General features: G+C 40.6%; 2 protein-coding genes across 2 annotated transcripts in view; one reads left to right on the top strand and one right to left on the bottom strand.

Annotated features, from left to right (window-relative positions):
* Positions 1-18,644, bottom strand: part of ASZ1 (ankyrin repeat, SAM and basic leucine zipper domain containing 1) — a 59,658-nt gene extending 41,014 nt beyond the window's left edge. The window contains exons 1-5 of the mRNA XM_063446849.1: positions 18,556-18,644; positions 16,912-17,011; positions 15,160-15,282; positions 12,427-12,538; positions 3,216-3,327 (exon numbers count right to left, since the gene is read on the bottom strand). Of these exons, the coding sequence (XP_063302919.1) occupies positions 3,216-3,327; positions 12,427-12,538; positions 15,160-15,282; positions 16,912-17,011; positions 18,556-18,558 (450 nt within the window). The 5' untranslated portion in view covers positions 18,559-18,644. The remainder of the gene's footprint in view (positions 1-3,215; positions 3,328-12,426; positions 12,539-15,159; positions 15,283-16,911; positions 17,012-18,555) is intronic.
* ST7 (suppression of tumorigenicity 7) overlaps positions 1-24,068 on the top strand; it is a 366,953-nt gene that overhangs the window by 199,022 nt on the left and 143,863 nt on the right. The window lies entirely within an intron of this gene.

The following is a 24,068-nucleotide window of genomic DNA, read 5'->3' as shown; positions in this document are numbered from 1 at the left end:
TGAGACCTGCAACATGTATATGTAATATCTTACAGATCAGGAATTTGGGATACAGCAAAGGTATTTTTTGTGCTTTGTTTATATATTTAGATCATGGGTCGTCAACCTGGTCCCTACCGCCCACTAGTGGGCGTTTCAGGATTCCAGGTGGGCGGTAGGGATTTCCAGGTTGATAGTGCGGGCGGGTGCGAGCCGGCGGTACCCGTGCGACTGGTACCGCTGTGACCATTTATTGGCCATTTATCCAGCCGCCTTCCAAAGTGTCCATCGGGTGGCCCATGCTGTCAGGGCCACCCGATGGATGCGGATTGTAAGGGGGCCCGGTCAGCGCTGGGCGCTTTAACAGCGTGACCGGGCCCCCTGTGATGACATCGGAGCTGGGAGGAAGTGATTCCCCAGTCACATCTCCCAGCTAAAACTGAGAGCCGCGCGGGAGGAAGACCAGGAAGTCAGAGTGGGAACTCTGACTCCCATCCACCTGAGCCACCACTGGACCCCAGGGAAAGTCACCCTCCTGCACCTTAAAGGTAGGAAACAGGAGGGTGACTTAAATATAATGTGTGTGTTTGTGTGTGTGTGTCTTTGTAGGTATGTCTTGTGTGTGTCTTTGTATGTCTTGTGTGTCTGTCTGTATGTGTCTTTGTATGTATGTCTTGTGTGTGTGTCTGTATGTATGTCTTGTCTTTGTATGTATGTGTCATTGTATGTGTGTCTGCATGTGTGTGCCTGTCTGTTTGTATGCATGTGTCTTGTGTGTGTCTGTATGCATGTGCCTGTATGCATGTGTCTTGTGTGTCTGTGTGCCTGTCTGTGTGCCTTGTCTGTGTGCCATGTATGTGTGTCGTGTGTGTGTGTGTCGTATGTGTGTCTTGTGTGTGTTTGTTTGTATGTATGTGTGTCTTGTGTGTGTTTGTATGTATGTGTGTGTCTTGTGTGTGTTTGTATGTATGTGTGTGTCTTGTATGTGTGCCTGTCTGTTATAGTGGACTATAGTAAGTGGGCTACCTACCTCAGCCTTCCTACTGGGCATTGCTATAAGGAAGGTTAAAAAATAGAAAAAAGGGAAAAAAAGGTGGGGAGGGGAATTGAGGAGGGAGAGAAGATGAGCTGATGCACAAATGAGAAATCATATTATGCGCAAACAGAGAAGTCGTCTGAATATCACTGAAAGAGGAGACCTTCGTTTGTTCCTTACGAAAATCAAACCAGATATCAAATATTTAGTCTTGCAGCATCAACCTCAAGGATCTCATTAATCACTAGTAAAGGTAATTTCAATTTACTTTATTGTTTTCTCATTAAACTTTATAAAGTTAAAAACCTTATAAACATGCATTAAGTAGAAATAAAAAGATAAATGTACGTACATTTATTTTTTTTTAAAACACCCTCCTTTCTTAAAAATATTCTGCATTTGCGCGAAAACTGGTGGGCGGTAAGGAAATATTTTCAAACAAAAAGATGCATTAGTGGGCGGTAGGTAGAAAAAGGTTGACTACCCCTGATTTAGATTGATGAATACTATACCCATTGCACCCAGAAGTAGTTCGAGTTTGCGTGTGGAACTTACTTATATTTTTTTATAACCCAGAACATTATCTTAGCAGCAGAAAAGTGTCAGTTCACTGGGTGTCAGGAGACTTCTGGGATTGTTGTTTTTTTTGTCAAACTACTTAAAAAAAAATTTTTGAAAAAAAATGACAAAAACATTGGAAGCACTTAACCCAAAGAGGCCTTACTCCACATATAGTCACAATAAAAAATAATGCAGTGGGCAATGCCATATTCTCAAGATATATAAATAAAATAAAAACACATGAGCACAAGTGAGCACAAGCCATTGTGGACTTTAGTCGTGCAAGAAGGGCTTATTGATGTTTATGAAGTGAGCAAAATACTACTGGCAGCTGCATTACAAACACATATATAGTATTGGCTATCAGCAGTTTTGGTCATCTGATATGATGAAAGGATATCTTTCTGTCGGGGCAGGGGAGGCTAAACTACATATTCAATAAACTTCTACTGGACAGGGGTTTATGGACTAGATATCAGACACCGCAGACCAGCATGAGAGGCACTGAATTGGTGGACTCTTTCTTGGTCTGTGAAATGTTCACTTTTACACTGGAGTTTCCCTTTAAATCCATGTACCTATGTAAAGATGGAGAGTTAATTTAACTTAGAAGAAGCGGAGAAAAACATTTCGGAACTTTGCGTAATATAATTTCAACCTATTTTATGGAAATATATCATGGGGGACAGGAAGCTGCAAAGATTTCTACAGAGTATACGACTACATTCCATTAGGTTAACCTTCACATATCAGAATATCCACTCTTTATTCAAACAATGCAAAACTATTCAACAAAAAAACACTAGTAAAACCTTAACTATCCAGAATGTAACACTGATAACAAATCTCAATTCATCATCGTTAAAATTATATTCTGTCGTGTAGCAGGAACACATCATATAGGCAAACAATTTGCCAGTAAATCACTGCAATGTTTATACAGAGGTTATAAAAGACCATTTCGGGGGAAAAAAAAAAAAAAGTAAAACAAGTTATTTCACGTGTGTCATTTTGATAAGAAGCTTTTATTAATGTGCGTCATTCATCTTGCAAAACTTTTCTAAAAGGTGTCACCTTTGAGCTGTTCAGTAAAAGATTTGTCATAGCTTTGCCCAAGCAACAAAGGGTACTGGTAAGCTGAATAAAAGGAGTCAAAATGCAGCCCTTTGCTTAATATGTATATCATATTGATTGTAAGACACGCATTCAGGCAATTCAAGGTGGTTTAAAAACACATCGTCATCAGACACATTGAAGAGGAGATCTATATGTAGGCAAACCATTTAACAACATGCAAATCTAAAAACGCCATAGTAATATAAACATTATTAAATGAGAAATCCAGTTTATTTACGGATGGGGAATATTTGCCCAATACAAGTCATGTTAGCGGTTTCATCCCGTTTTCCAATCTGCGGAATGTTGACCATGCAAATTAAGCTTACATACCTCTACAAATTAATCTATTTCTCACAAATGGCAGAGACAACAATTCTACAGAATGATGGCAAACGCATCTATTAATCTATGGATATATAGATATATATCTATTATATATAAGTGTATAGAGGGAACAAACTGATTCTACGCTTTGATGAAGAGAACAGAAATTATAATAAAAATTGTAAAATTGTCTTACTGTATATCCATTTTCATCTTGTGCATTGATATTAGCTCCGTGACCAATCAAAAGTGTAACCACTTGACAGTTGCCTTCTTTAGCAGCAAACATAAGTGGGGTCATTTGTTTCCTAAAATAAAAAAAAATATTAAAAATGGGATTTATCAGTTTATTGGAAATACTACACAGCTACTACAGCTTTTCCGATACTCAGTACTGTCTGTTTAAAGAGACTGTCATCTTCATATAGCTATTGGCATTACTAAGTGTTCTACTAAAGCCACTATTTAATTGTATTTTCTCAGTATCATTGTTTTTAAAAGGTATTTGGTGATGATAATGTCTTGGCAATACAGGTGTTGTGATTTAGAGTTCATTCAGAGGGGAAGGATTTTCATTTTTCATTAATCTTCTACACTTTTTTAATCTCCAACAGCAGTAAAGAAAATATATAAATAAAGCATATATGTATAAGAAACCAGCAGTAACCAATAATAATATAGTATATTCAATATAAGAACAAGCAGATATTATTCTGCGACACATATAATACTGACAAAAGTCAACAGTGAACTTGGTAAACATCAACTTGGTTAATTCTAGTTTCATACATAGAATAAAGAAATTCAAAAGATGCTGAAAAACAAAGAAAAATATATAGACCTATTTTTGGAAGGGTTATAAACATCAAAGGATTGAAACTTGGCTGGGACAATAGTCCCCACAATAGAAATATAAAATAACCCTTTCCGATACTGTACAAGGAAAAACTGGAATTTTATTTCAGATAGAAAGCTCCTAATATGCTCTTTTAAAGCTCATAAATTCCATAAAAAAAACAATAATTTAATACAATGTTCTCTTAACATTGTCTCAATAAGTTAGAAAAACAATTAAAGCATATTGTGAAGTTAGACCTCGGTTAGCAGTGATGCTAAAGTCCTACGCTCGCTTTGCAATATGACCAGGACAGACAAGTCTCACTTTTCGAGACTTGGCTGTCAGAGTGCTCTGATTGGTTGGCTGACTAACCAACCAATCAAAAGGCTCTTGGTCATATTGCAAACCTTGGGAAATTTTTCCACGCTTTGAGAGACCTGTCAATGTGTCAACGCCTATAAAAGGGCTTTCCCTACAATGACCGCACATTCTTACAGACCCCCACAATTTTTTATTTATTTTTTACTTGTTTAATGTGGCTATATTCGGTTTCTAATTCGGTTTCTAATTCGTCGCCATGCGGATGTTGATAAATCCCCGATTCCAGTGCTGTTAATTGGTTTCGAATGCAGATACTAGTGAAGCAATGGTACAGAATCAGTCGGACCGATCGAATCCTGACCGCATTTGGCATTAGTAAATCTGAGATTTGCGAATGTGGTTGGTATTTTTGTCCTTTCAGACAAAATACAGAGTTTAGTGAATAAACCCGCATTTTTTTTTAGATATGAATGACGAAGGCGTGGTGCTACACACCGAAACGCGCGTGGGGCTGGTCTTTTGTGTTTTTTATTTTTGTCACTTTGGGTAGCACGTATCTTATTTGGTATGGAGTAGTATGTTTTTGATTCTCCAGCTTTAGTGTGGACTATTTTCTTTGGTATGTAGGTAAACCATTGTGGTGAGCCAAGATAATGTGGGATTTATTAGGACTAGCAGGACTGTAGCTATTTGTAGTACAGGGTTCCTAGCAGTCTTTTTGACCATTTGGTGGCTTGTATAGGCACATGTGTTTGTAAGTGTGCTGAGGTTTTGCTAGATAGGCCCTAGATAGCAGTATTTGTTCCTTGGGTTATATGTACTCTATGGTAGGCACACAGTCATTTAGGTTTGCTGAGGTATATGCAGGAGACAGTTTGCTGGGGGTTTGATTTAGGTCCTATCTATACTTCTCTTTCGGCTATATTTTATTATTTTTAAAGGATGACTATAGTGTCAGGAAAACAAATTGGTTTTCCTGACAGTATAGTACTCTGAGGGTGCCCCGTCCGTGGTGCTAAAGGGGTTAAAAGATGCGCCTCTACTGGCTGTCCGGAAGAAAGCCACTAGAGGCTGGCTTAACCCCAAATCTAAACATAGCAGTTTCTCTGAAACTGGGACCTGGCACCCAGACAACTTCATTGAGATGAAGTTAAGTGAAAGATGCCATTTGTATCTGTATACGCACATATCTAATTGGTCCATGTAAAACAAAGACCATTTTTATCTTGTTTTGTTACGGACACATCCAATATATTAATACCCCCTTTCATAGATCCTAAACCTCAGTGACCCACGGGCAACGGTGGTTGAATAAGGTGTTTTTTTGTTCATTGATAATTAAAGGTTTACCGTTGAGCCGAGGTTTTACTCAACCCACAGGTTCTTTTTCACTATATACAGTTACCATTTCAAGTCATTTAGTATGTTTGAATTAAGTCGAAAAACATTAAATATTGTATTTTTGTTTTAATGTGATAATATATATATATTATCACATTAAAACAAAAAATACAATATATATTTTGAATGAGGTTTTCAAATCATTTAATATATTTTAGATAAACATTAAAAAAAATTCAAAATATTAAAATATCAAAAGAGATTTTATATATATATATATATATATATATATATAATCTCTTGATATTTTAATATTTTGAAAAAAAAAATGTTTAAATGTTTATCTAAAATATATTAAATGATTTGAAAACCTCATTCAAAATATTAAATCAAGACTTTAGTACGCATTAAAAAGGTCATAAAAGTAGAATGTGATGACTTTTAAAACATTAGCGGAGATTCATTTTTGGGACCAGGCAAAACAGCGCTGTTAGCTTGGAGGTAAGATAAATGTTTATTATCCTTCTTGCAAAACAGAGCAGAGAGCTGAAACCTCCCAAGTATCCTTTATTTGGGTAAGGAACAGCGTTTTATTTGAATGCCTCACATTAACCTACAAACAAAAGGTTGTTGACTCAACGGAATGTGATAAAAAAGGTAAAGCACCTGCCAAGATCAATGAATGATAAACAGTTATCATCCTATAAGCTTTTCCTTGATCGAAATAGATAAGATATTTAGAATCACAGGAAGATCAACTTTATCAGATCCAAACACTGTGCCACTGTACTGATAATCCTCAGGCTGATCGGTAATTTGTTCTGTACCAGATGCCCAGGATTCCAAAAACCATGTTAGTCATCTAAGATTGTCGGTTCGACTGGAAGAACCTGAAATCAGCTGATTGAACAACATGAAGGGATGTGGGTGGCCTTGGGGAGACACTAGAAGATTGGATAAGGCTGGTAATATAGACACATTGGATGCAACTGGTAATCTAGACTAGAAATTTGTGATCATTTTCAGAAGGTGAGGAAAGCAATTTTGAGTAAGCAAAGATGGAAAAACGATGGAATAACCATTCTTTTTATTGAGAAGGATCCTGCTAGTAGATAGTTGATATTAATGTTGATGGGCAGGCGTGACATCTAGTATTACTGTAAGTGTTTCTATACTTTTGTTTCTCCTCTCCTCCCACCCCCCACCTTCTTGCAGGTGCAGGTTTTTCTCTTTTTGTATTACTGCAGTTTTTATTTTTTTTAACCTTGGTCTCCCCCCAGAAGGAGAAAGGATCTACATTAATTGACATGTGGTAGAAGAGTTTAGATTGCCTGTCATTTAGGAGCTCTGCACATATTTCTATAACATGTTAACCATTTTTTCCATAATAAAGTTTGCACTTTTTATGTTCTACCTGGTGGATTATTCTGAGATCCTGATGAGCACGGGCTGTTTGGCTGGTTTTGGTGATTTCTACACATGGGATTAATCCAGCACCAATATAAGGATCTGGGATACATTTAATCATATTGTCCTACATATACAATTCCCCTATGGAACTGGAGTTGCGGCAACAAGTAACTGAATATTTTTTTTCCCCTGTAATCCAGCGGTTTTTATTACTGATATGAAGACTTGCTTCTTCTTTCATCCATTTGTCTCCTGTGATTTGGTTTCCACTTCGAGCAGCCCATCCTATGATACTTGCATCTGATGCTATAACCAGCACTGGTGAGGATCCATAAATTGCTGATTCGTCCCATGCTTGGTGTCCTATAGCCACCAGAGAAATTAGAAATGCCAGTAGTTCTATCTTGAAGAAACTCAGACCCGATAAATGCTTGGCCTTCAATCTGTGAGAATTGACAGGGTTTGAGCCACTGTTAAGTTATCAGCCAGATAGACTAAAGAAGCCCCTACCAGTTTTAACAAAAGGAGGCAAATGACAATCCAAAACAGAAGGCATGTGTAATATTATTTTTAAGAATTCCACGGAACCTAAAGAAACCTTTAATAGTTAACATGCATTGGTAACATGAGGTACGCATCTTTTAAATGAACACGGCAAGTACCATAACCACAACAGCCACTGTATAGTGGTTATAGAGCTTGGAATATTCCTTTTAGGATGCGTATGTGTTATGGCTTTTTCAAACTCTGCTCCTTTCCTTCGGACGGCACAAGCACAACTTGGGCTGATCACAGTTTTCTCCTCCCTGGATAGAGCAGTGATGAGAAGTCATGTATAAACTAATAGCAGTTTTTAAATTGGTTCCACTAAGCATATCTGACAACTGGAGGAGATCCAGGAGGACGTACTACTACGTATTCTAGGGTTCCAGATTAGATCCCATATATCAGAATGACAGATTCCTGGTTGGATGAGCCTCTTCGGGAGAGGTCTGCGTGATGCTGCAGGCAAATTATCCAAGTTAAGCAGTGTTTAAAGGACCACTATAGGCACCCAGACCACTTCAGCTTAATGAAGTGGTCTGGGTGCCAGGTCCAGCTAGGATTAACCCTTTCTTCTATAAACATAGAATTTTTAGAGAAACTGCTATGTTTACTTTAGGGTTAATCCAGCCTCTAGTGGCTGTCTCATTGACAGCCGCTAGAGGAGATTCCGCGGTTCTCACTGTGATTTTCATTGTGAATGCTTTCCTATGGACTGGCTGAATGATCGCGCGGAAAGGTAAAAGAATTGTATCCATGTGTTCAACAGTGTATACTGCGGACACAGAAAAAATTCCATGTATATTGGCTAAATTAGTAACGATTTCAAAGCCATCTGTTATTTCAGAATAAACCAAATACATGCGTGCTGTGAACAGAGCAGACCACCGCTGCCGAGGTTATGCCTTTCAGAGAAAGTTGGTGAAATGGTATAGGAAAATGTTCTTTTGGCTGCTTCAAGTCACAATAGTAAAAAAAAGAGCTTTATGCTATATAATTTAGACCGAAAGCAGAGAAACGTGAAGGTAATTACACACAAAACGTTTCGAATGGCATTGATTGAGCATCCAGGTGGACAAGTTCGAAATATTAATTCACGAAAATGGGAGAGGCCATCAACACACGGCACTGAAGACAGGCTAAATGGTAAACCCCACTTTGGGATAAAAAAATTGAAAAGAACAGTACCAAAGATTGTGTAGCATGTAGCAACAGACAAATCAAAGGTCAGAAGACTAAAAACTGCCCACTTTGGAGAAACGTGTCCAAGAATTGCCACGTTGTACATTTAAAGCATTCTTTCCAAGCAGTTAAAGCATTTGCATTTTCTGTTTTAATGCTTTATTAAAATGTTTGCAGTGTATAAATAGCCATCTACTATGTATTCATTTTTTCTGAAAACCCAGGCCAAGATCAAACATGGCTTACTCGGTGTAATGCAATACAAACTGGACATTCATCATGTCCTATAATAAAAATGAAACACACACATACACAAAAATAATACACAAAACCCATATACAAACTATGTTCGTATGGAGTTGCTTTATTGTGCCACGTGTGAAAAAAACTAAACAAAAACAAGCAACAGGATATGCTTTAATCTAGAAGATGTGTTTAATTAGCGTTTCCTTTGCTGTGACACCGGAGGCATCCTTAGGAAGGAAGTTACAAATTAAACGTGAACCCAGCAGGTTTCTCGAGCGAATGACGATATGGATTAACAGCATAGCCAAGTTCTGTTGACAGATTTCAAAGTATCCAGTTCATTTTTTTTTTTTTTTTTTTATGGAAGGCTCCTAAAATAAATAACATTCGGGTTCCGGTTGTATCATGACGTCCCGCTCTCCTTAAGCGATGCCATATGAAAAGGTCTGAGTATCTTGCGATATGTAAAAAAAAATATTTCTGAATTTTTGGTTGCTATTGTTGTTTACTGGACTTGTGTTTAAAATAAATAAATTTGGATATATGTATTAATTCAGATGTACAAAAAATGTTTTTTTTAAAAAAAAATGATGATGTACTTTGGGGACAGAGAACCCCAGTCTCTCAGCAGTTATACACTTCATGCATTGTGCTCTACCAATGTTTATGCAGATTTCTGTAATGAGCTCTGCCCAAATTAGGGAGCAGCTCACATAACCATACGATTATCCTTAACTGGAGTACCGAGTACTTCACAAAAATATCTGCCCAGCAAAGGGTTCAAATAATATATAGTTCAACACTCGGAAGCAGAAAAAGTAAATGAAACCATCAACCTAGCTAATAGAAACGAATTAATAATAAAATAAAAGTTATGTTATATTAAAATCATATTAAGAAGACATTTGCTATATAGTTTTGTGTTTAAAAAATATTTAGTTACACACACACACACACACATTGCTTAAATAGTGCCACCTAGCGGTGTATTATATAATAGCTAGCAGAATAAAGTCCTTTTTTTTCTTTGCATTTACGAATATTTAACGTTGGCCAGAGTGATGGTGTTGCAGGCTTTATCTTTCACTTCATTCACAGGAAAAAAAAAAAAGAAAAAAAAAAACCCAAGCAAGAAGAGAACATCCTCTGCTAGACATCTGATGAATGTCTAGCAGGATGTTCTCTTCTTGCTTGGGTTTTTTTTGTATTTAAGCCATTGGATTCTAATCCAGATGTTAAAGATGTAAGAGTGTTTGATATGGTCAGCAGGTTATTGCTACAGCTTGGCGGGGTTATTCATAAAATTTCAAACTGTACCAACCTGAAGCATGAACTGCGTAACAAAGGTTGAAATGCCCGACCTCGAAAACCAAAATCTCCAGCTCCGGTACAGTCACAGCTGGGCTACTTTAGCCTCAATCTGAGTTACTAAATAACTCTGATGGAGTTATATTAGGGGTTAAAGAGGGATGCCCTGTGCCAAAGTGGGATAGAATGTTATTACTTTTTTTTAATTCTTTATTTTTGTTGCGCAGGTGGGTACAGAAATATTGACGAACGCCACAACAGCGTACATGTGCTTTTCAACGTGTTAAACAGTGGCAGCGATATGTGCGCATTTTTAAATTTTTAGGTACAGGCTTTTCCATGCACCATAGTTGCGTTCATATATACGTATACATGCTTAGTATTGGCGTGAGTGTATGTACGTTTTTATAACAACCAAACTAGACAATTACGTGCTGAACATTACTAGTGGGTTATTACGTTGCTAAAGATTACTGTCGTATAGTAGTAATAACAGTTGCACATCTATCATATTATGGTGACAAACAAGTGATCATGACATAATGCTAGGCGTCAGTAGGGAGGAGAGTCTCTATAGCTTAAGAATCAGGCTGTCTTTACTGACGTGTGTGCTCTATGCTCTGTGTGAGTGAACTAGTATAATTGTGATGGCATGATGGTATTAGATCTTGATCAGCATGCTAGACTAGATAATCGGTAAGCATATAACAGCGTTATTTGTTCTATGACAAAAGTTATGCAGGTATTTATCACTAACTCATTCAGACAGGAATATGTATTTTTAGAATCTATATTAACGATTATGTTAAAGCTAGGTGAGTCGCTTTACTGAGTTTAACGTCAGTTTGTGAGAGTCTGTTAGGTGCAGGGGTCCCCCACTTTGAGTGTGGTCTAAAATGTCTACAGTACCGGCGGGGACACGTGTGGATGCCAACCGGCTGATCGGGTTGTCACCTTCCCTCAGCCGATGCCCAGTCTGTGAGGCGGTTGTTGGTCCTGGTGGAGCCGACAAGCTTCCTGCTGCGATCTGTAAGGCTGTTCTGCCGCTGGGTGCCATGTGGCGTCCCTGTTCGGGGGTCCGCCATCTTGTGGGGCTGAGCGTTGTGGAGTTCTGCTCTTCCAGGCTCCGTCCCTTCTCTCCCTTGATACCCGCTTTTCACAGCACGTTCCCAGCTTCCACGGAGCGGCAGGTGCGTGTGACATCGTTGTGTGCCGCTTCTTGCGGGGCCTCCGTTTTTTTGCCCCTCCGCCCCGTGGTGTCGGGTCTTTAGTAGGTCTGCGGGAGTGGGTTGGTGGTGTTGCCGGTTTAGCTGCAGGCTGGTCAGGCTCCGATATGCCCCTTTGCCGAGCTGCCAGTGTTGCCCAGAATCTGGCAAAGATAAGGTCGAGCCTTGCCTGGGATGCCGCAAGGTAGGCCTCGGCTGTAGGGTTACTTGGGAGTCGCTCTGTGTTAGGGGCCATCCACACCTTAGGCAGTGGAGTATGGACCGTGATATCCCTCCCGGCCCAGAGGGGGGGGGGCGACTCTATGTGGTCATGCTGGGGGAAGAGACAAGGGGCGGGAGATTGGCTGTCTCTCCCGCCTGTAGCCCTCGCTAGGCCGCAACCGCTCTCCAAAACTTTTGGCGGTCGGCATCCCGGTTTGCCGGACCGGGGCACTCCAGCCACCAACTGTGACAGTTATGTCCCATTTTGGGTCGGGTCGCGAGCCGCAGGAGTCTCTATGCATCGCTTGGGCCTTCAGCCTGCTGGGGAGCTCCAGCAAGTCGCGACCGTCCGCCATGCTGGTCAGGCCCCGCCCCCCGATAGAATGTTATTTCAATCACCCATAAAGCCTGGCTTTGATGCTCAGTTTTGGAGTATAAGCTACAGTGGGAAATACAACATTTTTATTAAAAAAAACATAACATAACATAATTGCTTTTGAGGTTAAACATTTGAAATACCCCAAACAGAATAACATGGTAATTGAGAATTGAGCAGCGAAACGTCAGAGGCATGATCTATACAGAAAAACGTTTTTATTAAGCTAAAGTCGTTTTGGTGATATATATATATATATATATATACACACACACACACACACACACACACACACACATATATATATACACACACACAAACACACACACACACACACACACATATATATACACACAAACACACATATATACATACATACATATACACATCTCAAAACCTCTCTGAGCCAATTTACCTGCAAGCAACATTAGGGTCAGCATTTCTCGAAAGTAGTAATTCAACACACTTCGCGCTTTTTTCCTCTGATCCACGTGCAGTGCATGCCGACATAAGGACCGTGAATTTATCTAGATAATGATAAAATGAATGTAAACATTTAGGCTAGCTAAATATTTCAGTTTGCCGACCTGGTTTTATTTCTAATTAACAGAAAAATGATTATGGAAGTAAAATAGAGACAGAGTGAAGTGGAAAAAACAATTAACATGATTTTAGTAGTGTAGATTAAAGGGACACTATAGGCACCCAGACCACATCATCTCATTGAATTGGTCTGGGTGTAGTGTCTCAGTTTCCCTTGATATTTTTGAGAAACTGCAATAATTACATAGCAGGACTAAAAGTGCCTTTACTGGCTGTCAGACAGCCACTAGAGGCACTTCCAGCTATCTAGGCGACGTTTGGTGGTCTTACGCTGGACGTCCTCACGCTCTGCATGAGGACATCCAGTGTCAGTAAAAAACCCTATAGGAAAGCATTACAGCAATGTTTTCCTGTGGGGGGCGCATAATGCACTCGCAGCTCTCGTGCGTTAGGTCCCCCGCTGGATGACGCTGGAAGAGGATGCTAAGTGTTAACCCAGTGCCGAGGGAGATCGTCACTGGAATTGGGTGAGTGAAAAGAAAAAAAAAAGCTTAACCCTTTCCAGGCTGGGGTGGGGGAGGTGAACATAGAGAAGTATAGTGTAAGGAATACAGCTTTAACACTCAAATTGCCCCTCTTTGTGACTTTATAAAAGTGCTGAGTTCAAGAAAATTCACCTTTTTTATAACCCTGGATTATACCCTTCTGGATGTGAAGTAGTCGGGAAGGTGCTCTTCCACACTGCTCTGTGCTATAGCACTTTTGAATGTGGGGGTTTCTCACAGACCCAGCACAGGTGAGGGCTCTCTCGATGTTCTATTAATTATTTTTTAAGGGTACGGGTGTTCTAGACTGTCCAATATTCTAGATATACACCGATCAGCTACAACATTAAAACCACCTGCCTAATATTGTGTAGGACCCCCTCGTGCTGCCAAAATAGCACTGATGCATCAGCCCCCTGATTGAAGTCCTGCATGTTGAGAGGTGGAGCCTCAAAGAATCAGATTTGATTTTCCAGCAAATCCGACAGATGCCCAATCGGATTGAGATCTGGGGAATTTAGAGGCCAAGGCAACACCTTGAATGCTTTAGGTCCCTCAAACCCTTCTTAAACAATTTTTGCAGTGTGCCAGGATGAATTACCCTGTTGAAAGAGGCCATTGCCATCAGTGAATACCATTACAATGAAGGGGTGTTTATGGTCTGCAGCAATCTCTAGGTAGGTGGTATATGTCAAAGTAACATCTACATGAATGCCAGGACCCAAGGTTTCCTAGCAGAACATTGTCCAGAGCATAACACTGCCTCCACCAGCCTGCCTTCTTACCAAAGTGGATTTTGCTACTCTCTCTCCCCAGGTAAGAGACACACAAGTGCACCCAGTCTTCTATCTGATCTAAAAGAAACGGTCCCCATTGAATGTGCTTTCGGCAGTGGTCAGGGGTCATCATGGGCACTCTGACCAGTCTGCGACTACACGGCCCAAAATGCAGCAAACAGTGATGCACTGTGTGTTCTGACACCGTTCTATCATGGCTAGCATTAAGTTTTTGAGCTTCAGTAGTTCTTCTGTGTGATTGGACCAGATGGGCTAGCCTTCACTCCCCACACACCTCTATGAGCCTTGGGTGCCCTTGATCATGACGCCAGTTCACCAGTTGTCCTTTATCGCACCACTTTTGGAAGGTACTAACCAATGCACACCAGGAACACCCCACAAGACTTGCCGTTTTGGTGACGCTCTGACCCAGTCGTCTAGGCATCACTATTTGGTCCTTGTGAAAGTCACTCAAATCTTTTTGCTTGCCCATTTTCCCCGCTTCCAACACATGAAATTCAAGAAATGACTGTTCACTTGCTGCCTAATATATCCCACACCTTGACAGGTGCCACTGGAACAATATAATAAATTTTATTCACTTCACCTGTCAGTGATTTTAAAGTATTGGCTGATCAGTGTAGGTTTTAATAGTGGTGGAGTATTCTTTCAAATGCAAGTTTCATGATCAAGATCCATTAATGTTGCAAACTTGAAAATCATTTATTTTCCATTACATTCCATTCTTCAGTAAATCTTATTGGAACTCAGATATGCCTGCGATTGAGAGTGTATTAAGCTGTATTGGTTCTAGTGACTATAGTGTTCCTTTAACCCCTTAAGGACACATGACATGTCACGATTCCCTTTTATTCCAGAAGTTTGGACCTTAAGGGGTTAAATACTAAAAGTAGGACAGGCTACATCGCATCAGAAGTCGACAGAAATATACAATAGAGAATTTCAAGATATCAACAATCTTTGTTTCTAAACCGTGTGGCTGTTTTTACAACAACAAAAACACACAGGTATCTCCTGGACTCTACAGTATGGCCGACAGCTGTAACTCTGATACTTCATAAGAGAAGTTACCCATAAGTTACTCTGCCGGCCAGTACTTTGACCACAGCAGTTATCAGAAACAGACATGGTGGGTCAGCACTGGAGCTCCTTGCATTACAACTGAGCAAGAAACATTTTATTCAAGCACATAAGGTATTGTATGCTGCAAGGATAAAATGATTGGTCCTAGTGAACACAACCTGGAAACATTGGATGTCTCACCTCTATCGAAACTCGCATTAGCACCTCTGTTCAGCAGCACACGTACCATTTCCAAATTTGCAACACTTGCGGCATACATTAATGGAGTCCATCCAAAGGAAAAACAGCAGTCTACACTTAATCCTTTTGGAAGAAAACATAGGCAGGTGAGAATGTTTACTTTATGAAGAAACAATAAAAAAACGAGCAGATGCTTCTCCCAATTTTAATTTTAAGAAACCACAAAGCCTATAGAAAAACTGTGGATATATTTGATCTTGTTATACTGCAAGTAGAAGCGTACACAGAATTAAAGTTAACTGCGCCAACTGAACTGGGGCCACTACTTTGAATTAATTAAATGGACACTGCATGCAGACTTTTTACAAACAGGTAAACAGAGGACGGTGTAGAATACAAAATTTCCATAACGTTTTAAATGTTGTCATATATGTAATGCTACTTCTGAAACAAGTGTCTTACAGTCATGTATCTGCTCCCTCTCCGGACCCCACGAGTGACGCCTTTTACGGATTGTCATTTTTGGTTATATAGTTTTTGGTATGTTTGTGCCTATGTAGACTCATTGGAAGCCTCAGTATTAGGATTTTTTTTCCCCCTCTCTTCTGTCTACATTTAGTTGTTCATTTACTTTTTCACGTCACACTGCTTGTGCTAGAAGAAATAGTGCAATTTCTTTAAAAATGACATTAATGAGTTAGCAAGTGACGTTACAAACGAGTTCAGTCCGGTCCTCTTTCACTATGATCAGTACCAGAAAAGGGCAACTGCCTGTTCTCAGAATATTCAATATTTACTTGTTTACTTTATTTAGTAAATATATGGTGGGCAGGGGGATTTCTGAAAAGAATTAAGGTAGAAAGCTACACATATCTTCCAACTGCACAGCTTCATCTTAGCTTCCTGACATTTCTTATCACGAATAAAGTCACTATTGACATGACAGGTTAGTTACCTTTAACAGAATTCTATAGAAATACAAAGTTAGATCCTTAACACTACACCGGGAAGCAGTGATGTCAGAGGGGGTGTGGAAGGCAGCAAGAGGAGCTTCATCCGAGGTTGGATTCCAGGTAACTTTATTTTTACTTTTGAATGTTTATTTTAAATATAAGGCAGGGGGTTAATAATGCCCACTAGGGCAATATGAAGACCAAACATTCAGTAATTACCAAGATCATTTACATATGTTCAACACAGAACTATAAGAGCCAATTTGTGATCAAAGTCTATCCTAGAGCAGGGTCAAGAAACTACAAACAGGGTAAAAGAGGATAATGTACTCACACCTTGAAAATGTACACCTGTAACTTCAGAGTTCGTTATAACGTCATTATTGTAACCGTGGCAAATTTTAATATAACCAATGCAACATCCACCCCTGTTCTCTCCTATACTTCTCTAACAATATCGGACCTGCTTGTGAAACATACCTATGTAGGGGGAAACTCCTCCTTGACAACAGGCACTTTGGCTTCATTGCTACCACATTGGGGTCACAGAAGACTAACCTCTATCGTTACTCTGGAAGCCAAAGGTGTGGACTAGAGGAATAATCATGGACATGTGAGGTAGTTGCTGTGACGGTCTGCATATAGCCCACTACAAGTATAGCCAACTATGCCAACAATCAATATATGTAGACGGTGCATATTTTTTATTATTTGCTAGCAGTTACATTTAGATAGAATGGTCACCTTTATTATCCAAATGAAACTGATGTGTACAGTACACATTAAAGACAAACCTCACCTGAATCCAAAAGTTCTTCAACTAACTTCACATTCCCAGCAGTCAAAGCTCTCTTCAAAGCATCTTCATTGCTTTCAGTTATGGACTCTTTGCCCAGCTTCTACAAACAAACAAACATGTTAAGTTATGGCAAAAACACACACAGCAAACACGTACTCATGTTCTTTACATTATAATCTCACAAATTAATTTAGATTATTAATACTTTAACATCACACACAAATCATTTCCAATAGATGTTTTTAACGTTTTAGCCAATGCATGAGAATAACTTTCACCAGATGTCGGATGTCATGTTACATTACACATGCTCTCATTTGAGAGGCAGTTCTCGAGTCTTGAAGGCGTAAAACATGTTCCAATGGAGCGCTCTCCATTCAGTGACAAAGACGCGCGGTGGCTTGACATACCCTGGGCACCAAGTTACCATGGTAACTAGTATTTTTTTTTGCTCAAGGCAAAAAAAATGAGCTTAAAGCAGCAGTCTTTGGTTATTAGTTTTACAAAGTGAAAGCCTAGTGTAAAGGTATCAGGGCAGTGAAGGGGTTAACCCTAAGTGGAGATTGGTTGAGAACAAGAGAGAGCGGGGAACACTGCCTATAAAGTATACATTTATATATACAGAAAAATAAAAAATAAAAAATATTTATTAGTGAACAAGATACAAGGTGATTATTTCGTACATCAACTCTTGAACCGTCTGTATAGATGCATACAGGGGCATACAGAGATACTATGCAGAAATAAAAGGTTTAAAAGGAAAACAAACAGCACTTGAATCACAGCTATTCTCAGGTAGGAGAGCTAACTGCAGGAAATGGAAAGGTAAAGGAGGAGAGAGGTACAACCATGTCGGTATGTCGGGAGGGACACATCTATATGTATGCATCTATACAGACGGTTCAAGAGTTGATGTACGAAATAATCACCTTGTATCTTGTTCACTAATAAATATTTTTTTTTTTTTATTTGTAATTTTTCTGTATATATAAATGTATACTTTATAGGCAGTGTTCCCCGCTCTCTCTTGTTCTCAACCAGTCTTTGGTTATTAATAACTTTTATTAGGGGTTAGCCTCTCAAACAGCAAGAAGTGCAGCCTACATGTATACCATCAGACCACAACCCTGCTCTACTATACATTACACCAGCCGCAATGACAACAGATCCCAGGATCCCGAGCTGAGCATATTGGATGCCTTATTGACACGAGACCTGTGAGATCATTCCCATCAGAAGAGGCAGGCTTTGTCCCCCTGTACGTTTCCCATTACCTTGAAAAGCTTGAAAGAGCCAACATGAGCTTATACGTTACAATCATTTAATAAAATGCTGCTTGCAATCAAGTACGTCAATTTACGGACAATATTTTAAATGATCTATCCCATGACGAACCAATGGCCAACCTTGCATAAGGTATAATCTGCTATCTCTACATACCAACAATATCATTGCAACAAGGCAATGGCAATTATACTCAACAGAAATAAATAAAAACACACCTAGATATCTGCTGGTTATAAATCATTTTAGACTGAGGAAGGGGTTGCTATACTTCCAACTGTGCTAAAGTCTGCATCACACAGAACCATAAATTATTTCTATTTACAAAAGCGATATACACAGATATTATGCTCACAGTACCATAGACAGTCAGATCGGCAGGCGTCCGTAGGAAACAGGTGACTCAACACACAGGTTGCAAAAGTACGCACTGAAAACAAAAAAGTCAAGGTCCTTATGACGATACCACAGAACCCCACTGAGGTCAGGACACTATCAAATGACAAAATTGTCGCAGATTAAGGGCGGACTGCAGCGTACTTTAGACCTCAGCTGTCAAACACAAATGGGGAAGTTAGCAGAGTCCTAGCCCTAAACATCCAACGTGCAGTTCATTAAGATATGGGAAGAAATATTTATGAATCAATGTCACACTTTATTACACAATGTACAGACAATATGTATAGACCGGACATTACCGGTCAAACTCTCTGCCCTCACAAACTCAGATCGAAATTATATTAAGTATCCCTCAAGAAACATACCCAAGCCATCTGGTTAAAGCACCAGTAACCAAATCCACTTAAACTCTAAACCTTTTTACTCACAGTGCCTACATTGATATTGCACTTTTATTTTCACTTGCCATCGTGGCAAATTTGCCCCTTTTCTTTGAAGATGGATATTTCAGGGTTTTGAGATTCCAATACTAATATTATATCTTTAAATTCTGTTAATTTGTGCACTTTCAATTTTTGTGATTTGTAATGCAAGTTGCCACGGTTTACTCCCCATGACAGGTTATCTATTTCTGCAAAAATACACACAGTAACAGGGTACCATTCTGATTAAGAGCCTTTTATTGCCTGGAGACCCATTGTTCTCAGGATGAAGCTGGCAAGCTATAATGACATTTCTGGATTGTGTCTTTTTCACGATGTGATGATTTTGACAAAGTGCTGAATACAAGTTAGGTAGAACTGTGAAACGGGCTGTATTTGAACTGATAGCAGCGGGGTATAAGTGATCAGTTTATAGAGCACGTCAACATAAACTGCACTCAACAGTGGTTTATAAAATATGAATAAATAAGAATTGGAAACGCTCCCATAATATGAGCTTTACCTACCCAATCTAGATAAAAGAAAAAAAAAAATGTGCATGAATGGTAATACTTATACGTGTCCCCATTTTTCTCAGCATGATACCTGCTATCAACAATGATCAGCCGCTACATTAAAACCACCTGCCAAGATGTGGACTCCAAAGACCTCTGAATGTGTCCTGTGGTATCTGGTGCCAAGACATTAGTAGCATATTCGAATAAGAAGCTGGTTCCAGGTCTTGCTCCAAAGTGGGCATTAGCTGGACAGGCCAACTGACAACACCCACTCCTGGCCCACACAGAGCGCTATTGAATTCTTCACGCATGTGCTGAAAGCCCTGAATGTAATTATTTGTGTATACTGTGATTCCTGGGGATCATTTGAACATAAAAAAAATTCCACTAAACTGTGTTTTTGTTTCCTAATAATGAATTGAGAAGATTTGACAGGAAAATTGCAAATTTAAGGCCAATATAATCAAAGAGGGGAGGGTGGGGGAGGGGTGAAACTTCAATTGTCTAAACCAGGGATAGGCAACCTTTGACACTGCAGATGTTGTGGACTACATCCCCCTAATGCTCTTACACCCATAATCATGGCAAAGCATCATGGGAGATGTAGATCAAAACATCTGGGGTGCCGAAGGTTGCCTATGCCTGGTCTAAACAATTCCAGATTTTCTGAGCAAACCAGGGAGACAGCCACTAGAAGTTGGATTAACCCTCAATGTAAACATATCAGTTTTTCTGAAACTGCTATGTTCACAGCTGCAGTGTTAAAACTGGGGGGGCCTGGAACCCAGACATCTTCATTGAGCTGAAGTGGTCTGGGTGCCTATAGTGGTCATTTAAGGTTTTGTTGTACATCATACAACAGTGTCGAATAGTTAAATACATAATGCATTTACAATATATCATAAGGCAACCTATCCCCATTGGTTTGTATCCATAAATCAGGTCATAACCTGAGGGGAGGTGTATGTATAGGACCTCATGTGTCATGTAAGTTGGGAGAGTCGTCTGGCCGTTGCAGAATCTTGAATAAAAGATTTTCAGTAGGGTCTGGCCCGAATTCTGAGGTTGTTCCTCCTGCCCCTATTGTCTAGATAATGGGTCCTCAAACCCCGGCCCCCCAGATGTTGCTGAACTACAACTCCCATGATTCTTTGAAATACATAGATAGCCAGAGAATCATGGGAGTTGTAGTTCAGCAACATCTGGGGGGCCGGAGTTTGATGACCCATGGTCTAGATCAGGGATAGGCAACCTTCGCCACTCCAGATGTTTTGGACTACATCCCCCATAATGCGTACACCTGTAATGCTGGCTAAGTATCATGGGAGGTGTAGTCCAAAACATCTGGAGTGCCGAAGGTTGCCTATGCCTGGTCTAGATCATCCAGTCCTCTCATACTGATGGTGATCTGATTCTGCTCCAGATTATGAATTCTATCGTGTATAGTGTCTCTTTCATCCTCCAAATCACTGACTGTGTCCCACTTGACGGACTTCCACAGTCAGGGTAGAAATTTGTTCCTGCATTGAGGATTCCAATTTATTAAGCATTAAAGCAATATCTGTTTTAGAAGGTAAGTTTTGCAGGACCTGGTGTATGTCAGGGTTGTTCTGACAAGACTGGGCTCTGTGGCGGTGAGTCATGCGGCAAAGGTGGCGCCTGCATACCGTCCTCCGCCCAGCGTTAATATTCTAGATTTGTCCTTGAAAAACCTGTTTAAATCTCTCATTTTCTTGCTCGGTGTCTGCTCCGGATGCTCTTGAGATGGTAGGGTCTTCTTTTTGTTACCCAACCTAAAAAGTTGGGGAATTTTTCAGCTTACTGTAGCTTAGTTCGTCGGGAGTTCAGTGGGCACGCCTCTGTTCACATCGGGATCTTGGCCATGCCCCCCAAAGGATAGACCATTAGTATATGGTAAAAGAGGGATCCCCAGCTGGAGTTTATTGTGTTAAAAGGGTCTGAGGTAGCCATAAAATGACTGAATTCATTGGGATGGGGTCAGTTACCAAGGATCTATACATGACAGTATGTAGAACAGGCATCAGCAACCTATGGCACTTGAGGAGCCTTTGCACTGCACTAAAGGCTGCTGAAGACAAACAGGCTCTGGTCTATCAGGAGTATATCAGATATCTGCTAGTGCAAACTGAGCGGTGACTGCAGGTGGTGAGGGACAATCCTCAATTTACACATTGCAGCACTTAGGAAGTGATCTCAGATCACTTCCTTACAGCATTTGAACTGGAATCCGAACTGGAGTAGAGAATACTGTAGCAGCTACAGCCCACAACTTTTACCTGGCCAGCCTGGTCCCCATGGAAGGCACCCACACTGCTAGATATACACAGAGCTGCAGAAAAAGCCTCCCCCTCATACAAATAATACAAACAGCCCACACACAAAGTCCCAACAAACACAACACCACTGACAACCCACATACACGCACAAATACAACAATACAAAGCAACTGCGACACCCATAAATAATACTGGCAGAATACGGCAACATACACACCTCAATTAAACTTTAAAAAAAAAAAAAAAAAAAGACCAGCACGCCAAGGGACTTCAGGATCTTGTTTTGGCACAGTACTACTAAAAGGTTGCCTACCCCTGATGTACAATATAGATTATATTGCGACTTATTTTAGTGACTGACTCTCCCAGCAGACCCCAGTTTATCAGTGACTGACTCTATAGCACAGTGTTTTGCAACCTTTTAGCACCCGGGGACCGGCGAAAAGAGGAGAAATATTTTGCGGACCAGCGTCAGCCAGAAAAACCCAATGGTATGTGTGAGGGATGCAGTGTATGTGTGTGTGAGTGGTGCAGTGTGTGTGTGTATGGGGGGGGGGGGACTGTGTGTGTGTGTGCAGGGGAGAATGATTGTGGGTCTGGAGGGTAGATTAATAAATATATATTTATTTTTTTAAAAGAAAAATAGTAATTTTCATATCCCTCATCCCTGCATACCTTTGCCTGGGAGGGGGGATATTTCCTGGAATCCCTGGTGGTCCGGTGGGGCAGCCCTGGTGGTCCCAGAGGTGAGAGTGAACTCTAGCAGCCTCAGGAGCTGCCAGATTTTACTCTCGCGAGATTCGAAGCATTGCTGTGGTAACAGCAACGCTCCGAGCTCGCAGGAGGACATTCTGGCAGAGCTGCAGGTTAGAGCTGCCCGGGGTCCTCTAATCCTCTCCTGCCGGCTGCTAGCAGTACATTGTGAGCGGGCCGGAGAGGGAGATTGTAACGGATCACCTGGCACCCCCGACTGGGTACCTCCATTGAAGGATGCTCCTAGCGCTTTCTGAGGGCTCCAAGCACTCCAGCAGACACCTCCGACACTCAGTCCTGGGAACTCTGGAACCGAATGGGGAATTAGATCTAGTCCTTACATGGACTTTCCCCGTTGAATCTCCTGTAAACTGGAACAGCAGACACAGGAGCAAGCCTTTTTCCCTTGAATCTCCTGCAAGCTGGAACAGCAGACACAGGAGCAAATCTTCTTCCCGCCAATAACAGGACGACACACAGTTTTGGAGTGTAAGCAGGAACAAAATGAACTGAGGCTTTATTGCTCTTATATAGACATTTCTCCACAAGGTTACCACCCACGTGGACCTTCTGGAACAGCCAATCAACAACGTACAGTCAGACACTCCCAGTTAATACACACAAACCCTCTCCTTTGCCTGTGATACAATTATCTCAACACAATGGGCTAACTTAATTATCACAGGCAGGCAGGGCCGGTGCAAGGATTTTTGGCTACACAGGCGAAGATGCATTTTGAGATGTATGCACATTTACACAAACATTGCGATACACACACACACACACACACACACACACATATATATATATATATATAAATAAATATAAACTGGTACATATACAGATACACAGATTGACAACATACAGATACACACACACTGACATACACAGACACAGTGACTGACATACAGATACAAACACATACACACAGACAGACATACAGATGCACACAAAGACACATACAGATACACACACTGACAGACAAAAATACAGACACATGCACTGACAGACATACAGATAAAGACATACACACTGACAGACATACAGATACACACACAGTCACACACTGACAGACATACAGATACACACACTGACAGACATACAGATACACACACACAGTCACACACTGACATACACACACACACACACACAGTCACACACTGACGGACATACAGATACACACACATTCACACACTGACAGACATACAGATACACACACATACACATGCTAATCATATATACTTTTATAGCCACCCTCCTGTTTCCTACCTTTTGGGTGCAGGAGTGTGGCTTCCCTGGAATCCAGTGTGAGGATCTGGCTGAGGTAGTTGGGAGTTAGGGGCTGGCTCTACTCTCCCAGCCCCTCCTCTCTGCTCTCCAACGCTGCTCCAACCATGCAGATACAGAGGGGGCGGTATTTCCAGCTCCTGCAAGGAGCCAGCCGCGCTGTGTGCTACGCGGGGAGCAGGGATATGACGTGTTCA

Source organism: Pelobates fuscus, chromosome 3 (assembly GCF_036172605.1).
Source record: "Pelobates fuscus isolate aPelFus1 chromosome 3, aPelFus1.pri, whole genome shotgun sequence".
In the NCBI taxonomy this organism is placed as follows: Eukaryota; Metazoa; Chordata; class Amphibia; order Anura; family Pelobatidae; genus Pelobates; species Pelobates fuscus.
This window is presented reverse-complemented; position numbering and strand designations above follow the sequence as displayed.